Source organism: Marmota marmota, unplaced genomic scaffold (assembly GCF_001458135.2).
Source record: "Marmota marmota marmota unplaced genomic scaffold, marMar, whole genome shotgun sequence".
NCBI lineage: Eukaryota > Metazoa > Chordata > Mammalia > Rodentia > Sciuridae > Marmota > Marmota marmota.
The window spans coordinates 4493743-4503647 of NW_026000240.1; the positions used below are offsets into that span (position 1 = coordinate 4493743).

General features: G+C 38.8%; 1 protein-coding gene across 4 annotated transcripts in view; it reads left to right on the forward strand.

The window, feature by feature from the left end:
* Positions 1-2959, forward strand: part of Ropn1 (rhophilin associated tail protein 1) — a 29320-nt gene extending 26361 nt beyond the window's left edge. For all 4 annotated transcript variants that reach the window (XM_048794133.1, XM_015487287.2, XM_048794134.1 and 1 more), the window contains 2 exons: positions 1652-1827; positions 2750-2959. In XM_048794133.1, coding sequence (XP_048650090.1) covers positions 1652-1827; positions 2750-2816 — 243 coding nt within the window. In that variant the 3' untranslated portion in view covers positions 2817-2959. The remainder of the gene's footprint in view (positions 1-1651; positions 1828-2749) is intronic.
* The last annotated feature ends 6946 nt before the right edge of the window (positions 2960-9905 follow it).

Below are 9905 nucleotides of genomic sequence, written 5' to 3' on the forward strand. Positions count from 1 at the left end.
CTCAGTAGGTTGAAGCACTGGAAGTCATCCCACCATCATAACCAAAAAAAAAAAAAAAAAAAAAGAGGAAGAAAGAAAAAGAAAAAGGAAAAAGTTCAGTTTAATTTACATACATTGATACTTGCAAATGTACCCCAAACCATTGTCATGCTAACCTCATCTCACAGTCATGGGGTCCCATCCTCACTGATAACCTCATGTATGTCCACCCTCCTCTCCCCTCTCTTAGGTGGAAATCCCTGGAATGATGCCTCATTCTGTGCTTCACCTCCAGAGCCACAGCTGTTGCAAACCCCAAATTTCTTTGGCATCATTTTTATTTTTAAATCATTGCACAGTGATTCTATTTCATAAAATAACAATGCTTGTTAAATGGAAAGAAATGAAATTTAAATATTGACTCAATTAAAATTAATAATTAGTTAATGCAAATAACATTTGAATTCACTGCCTTCAAGGAAAACTGTCACTCCAGGAGGATAGGCTGAGTTTCTTCCACATCTTTGCATGCTGTATGACATACAGACTTACACCCTGGGTAATACACACCACAGCAAAAGAAGTGCCATCTAGACATTTCTTATGTTCAGGCAAAGGGTAGGAGTAGAACCATGAGCATCAACTGCAAGAAAGAGCAATTCTCCACTGGCCATGCACATGGGAGAGATGGCGGCTATTTGTTCACCCCTAGTTCACCACGCAGGGCTGATTTTTCACTGCTCCCTGGAGATTGTGTAAGGCATCTGTGCACCATCTCTTTCAGTAAACCACCAAGATATATATGCTGACCTATCTCTGCTAATTCAGAGCTCAACAGTCTTTTCTTTGAATCACTCCTTTCCTTTGCCCCATCACTTCACAACTCTCTTACTTGTGAAATTTATGCAAAGGCTACATTTATTTAAAGACGTAGGATCAGTTCTGAATATGATCCTTTAATGTTCAAGTTTCATTGTAAGGTGTGATTGCTTTGGTAGCAAACCTTCTATTAAAACTGGCACATCATCTGCTCATTTCCCCCCTCCGCAGCACCAGGGTTAGTATTATGCAATATAGATGATTCTGCTTAGATGTATCTGCATGTTTAGAAGAATGGTTTTATCTTGATGCTCAGTCCTATTTTCCTAGCATCTAGAACTCCTGTCTTCCAAGGAATATTGCCCTTTTCTTACATTTTTCTTCCCGACTTTGACATTCCTCAAATAATTCATTAGACTATAACAAGCTGGAAAAATTACCTCAACCCTTTAGAAATAAGACTGGAAAGAAATAATAAGAACTAAAAAAAAAAAAAAGAAATAATAAGAACTAATTCTAATTTTATAGCCTGTGAAATCAATGACCCCCATCTTAAATAAGGAATTGGCTGATTAAAGTCACAAATAACTTATGAGTTTCTAGCAGTTTATAAATTTAATTTCTTAAGAATAGCCCTCTAACAAAGAAAGGAAAGAAAAAAGATACCCCTTCAATAATCAATGTTTTTAGAATGAATTAAGTGCCATTTGAAGGTAAAAATGCTAAACTTTCTAGAATCTTAAATCATAGTCAACTTCATTTTATAAGAGCAATATTTTTGTTTTCTCTCTTATACCTAAACTGATCTCAGAACTCTAGTCTAGAAGAGTGACTTTCTCCATGTATCTTATAGACCATTGCCAAAACTCTTAAGATAGTATGTGAAGTTTTGTCCAGTGACCATGATGGTGGACCTCCACGGATCCCTTTCAGCACCTTCCAGTTTCTCTACACATATATTGCTGAAGTGGATGGAGAAATCTCTGCATCCCATGTCAGCAGAATGCTAAACTACATTGAACAGGAAGTGTAAGTAAACTTTTCCCAGTAAGAATACTGGGGGAAAAAAACCTAAAAATCTAATAGGCCAAGTTATAGTGGTCCCTACAGATGGTCCCTGGCTTACCATGGCTTGACATATGATTTTTTTTTTTAAATTTTATGATGGTAAGAAAGCATCACCCATTCAGTAGAAACTAAACTTCAATTTTTAAATTTTGATCTTTTCTTGGGCTGGCAATATATGGTTCAATGCTCCCTCATGATGCAGGCGGTGGCAGCAGCTAGCCCCATCTCCCATTCAGTTTGTGATCCTGAAGGGAAGCAACTGATATTCCACAGTGTACTGTGCTGCTGGGTTGTAATGTTCAGTAGGTCAGGTGTATTGAAATGCATTCTCAACTTGTGATATTTTCAACTTATGGGTTTATCAGAATGTAACTCTATCAGAGGTCAAGGAGCATCTGATGATGTTCTCCAAACAGTATAATGCTCTATTTATCTGAAAACCTATTGGAGAACATAGAAATATTGTGAGAAATGTGAAATATAGATCTGAAAGAAACAAGGAAGGGGAAAGAAAAGAATGGTATAGGGACAATGATTCTTGGAGAGCTTGAAACCAGCAGCAGAGGCAGTAGCACCTGGGAACATGTTAGACATGCAGAATTCCAGGCTGCACCCTGGGCCTCCTGAATCATAAACTCTAGGGATGCGACCCAGGAATATGTGTCTTAGCAATCCCTTCAGGTGCCTCTGATGCTGCTGCTCAGGCTTGACCAGAGGAGGAGGAGGAAGAAGAAGAGAAGGGGCAGTCAAGAGTTAAGAGAAAAAGGGGTGATGGACCCAGAGCAGAAGCAGAACTATTGGAGTGAGAGAGTTGTTTCTAGGTTATCTTTTTAAAGATTGTTTGTTAAACAAACTAACCACAGATATCTATTTTTCCAAACAGAATTGGTCCTGATGGTTTAATCAAGGTGAATGACTTTACCCAAAATCCCAGGGTTCGGCTGGAATAAAAACACAGTTTTGGCAATTTTAAAGGAAGATACAGAGATGATTGTACTTCGCAATGGCTTAACCCCATACACCATCCAAAGTCAATTTTCTTGTGCAACTGGTACACACAAATAAACAATTAGGCAAACGTATGAAATCAGAATTGTGTGGAATGAAGATGTAAAACTGTCAGAACAAGACATGGTATCAGATTAGTATTCTTCCCACATGGGCACTGAATAAAAATGGCTGATGATGTATGGATAGAAAGCACATTTCTAGTCAAAGCCAGGCTTAAATTTTGAAAGGCAGAATGCTAACCAGACATGGTTCTGATGTTTTGTGATTGCTAGATGGAATTTAGATGAGAATCTTTTACATGGTCAATCATTTTTACCAGTTTATTGCAACATTTACTGGTCCTGTGCTAGTCATTCACTCATTCACTTATTCATCATTGTTTATTGAGCTAGCCATGCGCCAGAAATAGGTTTTCAGATAAATACAGGATTCCCAGTTGAATTTGAATTTCTAATAAATGATGATTTTTTTAGTGGTTGGTTGGTTTTGCTAAACTTGGCAACCCTAGCCGGGATCTCTGCTGGGTATATACAAATAAATCATATCTGATTTCTGCCCTCAAGGAGCTCACGACCTAACACTAAGACATGAACATAAATCATTTTAATGTAAGTGGCCCTGAGACATACTACAAGAATGTTCCAGTTGTCAGTATTAAAGTATCAGTATCAGCTGATTTTTCTGGAACATTACACATGTAATGGGACCTTCTAGGAGAAATCCCCTGCATGAGTACAAGACCTCCTGACTAGATCTTAAAGGGTTTTCTTTCTTGAAGGAAGTAGAGGAGATAAATTGTGATTATTGTTCTTAACACCAGGCATACCAAGGTCTGAGTAGGTCCTTTCTACTTGTAATACTATTTCCTTTTAAAAGCTGTTACTCAGGGCTGGGGCTTTAGCACATGGGAAGCACTGAAGTTCAATCCTCAGCAGTGCATAAAAATAAGTAAATAAAATAATAAGTAAGTAAAATAAAGATATTGTGTCCATCTATAGTTAAAAATATTTTTAAAGTTATTGCTCAAAAATTACATTAGCTTGTAGGCATATATCTCTGTATATAAACTGGAGAGAAATTTGTCTGCGAGTGTCTATGATGAAAGGAGAATGTGATGGGAAGTTATATGGGCCTTGATTTCTACCTAGAATGAAACAAAGGGGCTGAAACAAATTCTTCCCCCTGAGTCATTGGGCTGCACCTGCAAAAGGTAGGCAACAAGAAATCCTGCCTGCTACCTGATTTTCTAGCCAATGTGGCCCATGATTTCTACACACTCTGGGACCTAGGGCTGTTTGAAAGGGGGACGTTTTGCAGGTGAAATCTGGCACTATAATTCACTGATTTAGAGGATGACTAAAATCCAATAATCTCCTTCAGTTTCTTGGTGTGTCTCAGTTTCTCTTTCACTGTGACCAAGGCATTAAAACACAGTCTTGTCCAGGAGTTGGAAGGGATGGGAGCAAAGGTGGGGAATCTCTAATCTGGAAGTTTCTAAAATAGCCATATTAAGTTAATAATCATAACAGAAGCAAAAAGGTCCTTTGTCCATTTTGGAAAGCAGATTGAAATCAGAATCTCAATCTGTGTAGCCCTGAGCATATTCCCTCAAGAGTAAGGCTAATGAAATTCCAGCCATCAAATGCGTATTGGACATAGCTATGAATTTATCGATAGCTCTGTAGCCATCAGTTGCAACTAAGCTCAATCGGCAAAACCACCGTTGCACTGCCAATGGCTCCTCTAAGCCAACACTTGATATGTACCATTTTCCTCACTGTGGCAACATTTCTTCTAAGCTATTGATGTTGCTCATTCATAGGTGCTTGCCAGAAACAGCCTCCACAGCACATGCACCAAACCAACCTGCTTCAGCAGTCACTCCAAGACTAGAAAACAGCTTTGTCCTCCACTGGGGTTTACCATTTTAACAATATGATAAATGTTATATTAATGATAACAGCCAGTATTTATTGAGCCACCGTATGCAATGCTTTACATACCTTCTCAAAACTTTTTTGACAATCAAACCTTATGAAGTCAGGGCCATTACCCCTGTTTTATGGATGAAGAAACAAACTTAGAGAAATTAATTTGCTAAGTGTCACTGGTAAGAAAGAATTTGAATCCAGGTTCATCTGGGTAAAACTTCATTGCCTTGTATGTATGCTTAATGCCAGTCTAGGTATGGGATTTACTCCATAAAATGTCCTGGAACAGGGATTCAAGTGCAAATGGCTTATTTTGGAGGCAATACCAAGAGCAGTGAAGAGGGATGAGGAAGAGCAAGGTTAAAAGATAGGAAGAAAGTCACAAAGGGTGTGTTGTTCAGCTATTACCCCTGGATTCCAATACTGTAGGGAACTCTGGGATACAGCACACAAGACATCTCAGAGTCATCCCAATTTGAGGAATAGGAACACTCTTCATCCATCATTGACTAAGGGCTGCTTCTAGGGGCATTAACTTTCTGCATTTTTTTATTCCCCTGAACCTGATCCTTTTGCTCCAGAAAAATGGCTTTCAGGCACGAAGTCATAGGTGTTCACAATAAACAGCCATCAGCAGCTGCTATATGCTGTACAGATGTTTTAATAAAAGTTTTAACATTTTAATCATTATTATTACATTATCCACAGCCTCTTTTTGAAACTTCTTGAGCTAGGCACAAGTCCACGGGGACTGCAGGGCAACAAGTGACTGACATGTGCTGTATTAAATTTCACACTTAACACAAACCTGGCACACTGTACCAAATGGTTTCTTCCTTATGAGATCATTCCAAGGACTCTATTGATCCTTGCTGTCAACAGACCCTTGTCGGACCATCCCATTGGCCTTCCTATTTTGCCTGGCAATAGCTGAATCCTAGCATGACCCCAGTTAAGCTGTCAAACTGAGATCCTTGGAACAGATGGTGTGTAGTTCTCCTTTAAAAAGAAAAACATTCAGGAAGCAATAAAATCAGGATTTTATAAAGAAAAAGAAGTGGGTTCTTTCTTTCCTAAGTTAAGCTATTTTGATTAAAGTGAAGACTGAAGATACATTTAAAGCTTCAGTGGAAAAATGCAAAGATCATGGCTCAATTCCATTTTCACTATGCTCCTTGCTCCCCTCTCCTTGATGCTGTTCAAGCAGAGACCTATCATCTCTATTTAGCCAACAACTTCCAGGATCACCAGGACTGTGCAACAGAAGGAGCTGGACGCTCCAGTGTGGGTGGCCAGTTTTGAATTAGAAGAGGAATCTTAATCTAAAATGCTTGGAGCAGCTCCTGAACACCTCTGATAATATTCCATAAAAATGTGCTTCAGAAATGTACACATTAGCATTTTTCTGAGGGAAAAAAATCACAAAACTTATAAACTTGTATATGATTTTAAAAGGTCCAAAACCTTTGGTTTGGAAATAGCTCCAGAAAGTACCAAATGGTTTAAAAAGAGGCAAGAGAATAGTCAGATCTTTTTGAGCAGAACTGAGTCAGGCCTCCAACATGTGACATTTTCCACAGCCTCTTTTTGAAACTTATATTCTGGCAATAAATTTAGATTTTCATGTACTTGAAACTTGAGTTGTCTTCTCTAAATCAGAACCTGGTCAAACATGAACAGAGACTTTCCCACTTTGGAGATGAGCCCATTGCAAAAGTCATTGGTCCAAAGTGCTGAGTGACCTACATGATAGACAAGTAGAGTTAAACACCCAAGATAACAGTGATTAATCTTCTAGATCAGGTTCACAGGACTAGCCCTGGACAACCTGAATTTCAGGTAGCTGTTAGCCCCAATGCAAGAAAACAGTCCGAACAATGGTTGGTTCATTTACTTAACAAACGATTTAAACAGTTCTACAATGTGCAAGGTGTTGTGCAAGGCATTGGGGATCCTGCACTGAACAAGGTAAAGTCCTTGCTGTCACAAGATTAAATTATTCTTGGGAAGACAGACATCAAACAAATAGTCATAACTGTAATTGTGGAAATGGTGTTATTCTATTATAGTCTAGGGGCACATGAATTAGTTTGCCAAAGCAAGACAGAGGTAGAAGGAAAAGCTTTCTTGAGGAAGTAATCTGAGGGCAAACTTGGAAGCCTACAGCATTGGTTACCACAGATAACAGAAATGTGTTTTGTACCCTACACTCCCTCGCCAGGCTCCAAACTTAAATACCCAGTAGCTGACTCAGTCTTCTGTTGGATGCTTCCAAGGCACTCCCTAATTCAACATGCCCCCAAATGACTTCCTAGTTTGCATTTTTTTTTTTTAGAGAGAGAGAGAAAGAGAGAATTTTAATATTTATTTTTTTTAGTTTTCGGCGGACACAACATCTTTCTTTGTATGTGGTGCTGAGGATCGAACCTGGGCCGCACGCATGCTAGGCGAGCGCACTACCGCTTGAGCCACATCCCCAGCCCCACTAGTTTGCATTTTCCCATAATAAAATGTTTGGGGAAAATGTTTCTATAAACTTCCCTCCTCAATGAATGCCTACCCTTTGCCTTACTTCCAAATTCTAATACCAAATTCTGCCCATTTGAGCTCCTACACCTCTCTCAAATCTGTTCATCTTTCCTCCTCATTCCCACCCAGTTTCCCATTGCTTACAAGGCCTTCATATGGCATCCAGGTCTCCTATGAGTCTGGTCCTGACAGAAAACAGAAGACAGCCAGATTTTGAAGATAATGAAAAGATTTACAGAGCTGTGGACAAGGAAATTACCAAGGGGTGTTGAAGTACCCAGACTATCACCCCTTGGACTGAAGGGACTAGGGGGATGTTATATTTTAGGAGCCAGGAGAGAGCTGGACTCCAAAAAGCTCCCCTGAGGAGCTATAGTAGCAAAAGTCACTGCATCAGCCAGATGGTTGAGAGGAGGAATACCCCAATCTCTCTCTCTCCTCCCTCCCCTATCTTCTGCCAGTTATTCCTATCAACTAAACAAACCCAGAAGCTATATCATCAGCCCTTTTATTTCTTCACTTATTTATTTATTTTTTTAGTTAGAATCTTGCTAAGTTGCTGAGGCTAGCCTCAAACTTGCCACCCTACTGTGTCAGCCTTCCCAGTTGCTGGGATGGCAGGCTTGTGCCTCTGTACCTGACTTGTTCTTTAGATTTTTTAAAAAGCCATGATATTCAAATCCCTCATGGGCTCAACAACAACAATGATAACATGGCAGCAGACTAGATTTGGTCAGAGCCATAGTGGAGACTCTGGCTCTACCCTGCAGCCAGCCATGTTTGTGAAACATCAGTTAGTTCCTGGTGCCCCTGCTTAAACCTTTGGACATTCCACTACCTTTTGAATAATAACAAAGTCTTGACCTATGAGAACTTCAGAGTCTGACAATACATACATCTCCATCCTCACTCTCTATATTCCACTACAAGGGCCTCTTCTAGTCCTTCTTATTCAACACCATGCTGTTTCTGTCTATTTAAAATACTGTTCTCTCCCCTCTTCACTGAGTTTACTTTAAGATATCAGCTCACTGATATTTATAATAGCAAATAACAATTCCAAACAGTGAGAAACAATAGAACATTACTCAGTCATTTTATAATTGTAGATTAATGAGAAAACAATGTTGGGATGTTAAGATAAAACACATTATGGTAACATGTATCATATCATATTGTTGTAATACATTTATACATATACACCCAGGTAGGAAAAAGTCTGGAAAGGAATGCACCAAAGCATGGGTAGTTGGGTCATGGGTGATTTTTTTTCTTTTTTCTTATCTATATTTTCTAGAGCAAATATGTATTAAGAAAAAATCAATGTTTTAAAAAAATAAATTAAGAAAAACATCTAGTTGGCTGGGGATGTGGCTCAAGTTCACCTGGCATGTGTGTGGCGCGGGTTCGATTCTCAGCACCACATACAAACAAAGATGTTGTGTCCGCAGAAAACTAAAAAATAAAAATAAATATTAAAATATTAAAAAAAAAACATCTAGAGAGCTGGGGTTGTAGCTCAGTGGCAGAGTGCTTGCCTAGCATGTGTGAGGCACTGGGGTTGTGGCTCAGCAGTAGAGCATGTGTGCGAGGCTCTGGGTTCAATCCTCAGCACCACATATAAATAAATAAAATAAAGGTATTGTGTCCAACTACAACTAAAAAATAAATATTAAAAAAAAACACGCAGAGGGCTGAGGCTGTAGCTCAGTGGCAGAGTGCTTGCCTAGCAAGGCACTTGTTTCCATTCTTAGCACCACATAGAAATAATTAATTAATTGATTATTAAAACCACCTGGAATCTAAGGTGAATATGTTAAAAATTGTGAGAGAGATGGGGAAGGAAAGGATAGGATTTTTAGAGATAATCAATTGAAAACCAAGTTTATCAAATAGTTTCCTAAAATCCCTCATAATGAGTATGTAATATATTGATACAAATATTTTAGTTCCTGGGCGTTATTATTAATTTTAACATTTTTAAAAACACAGCTCTCTTTCCTATAAAAAAAATAGGGATCCACCAAGTTACATAATTTCTCTCCAATTTGATTTAAAACATGAACCCCAAACACAATATCTTACAAACCAATGTCGAATCTCTATTATAATTTAGTGCAGTTAGTCAATGGTAAGAATACTGTCATACTTTACTAATAGCAATGGCCTCAGCAGAAGAATAGACTATATATGGAAACAAAACCAAAATCCTAACTAATGAGCACCATTCTGAGATCACTGACCACAGTCAACCTTTGAAATTATTAGAATTATGCAAAGATAATGATACCGAGGCTTAATTTTTATTGAATATTAAAAACAAAATCATTTTAAAAGGCACACGAAGTTCCGAACTAAAAATAAAGAGCTAAAACCCCAAAGCATAACCTAATACCTCTGAAACCCATCCTTTCCCCACTCCAGTCCCTTCCTTTGGTGTTGGCTGGTCTTGGTCCCCACCCGTGAAGATTCCGCGCTCCTCCCCTGAAAGCCTGTGGAGCAAGACTGCCCAATCAGTTCTGTCAGATATTTCCTCCGCCCACCTAGAGCCCGGGCTTCACGCCTCTC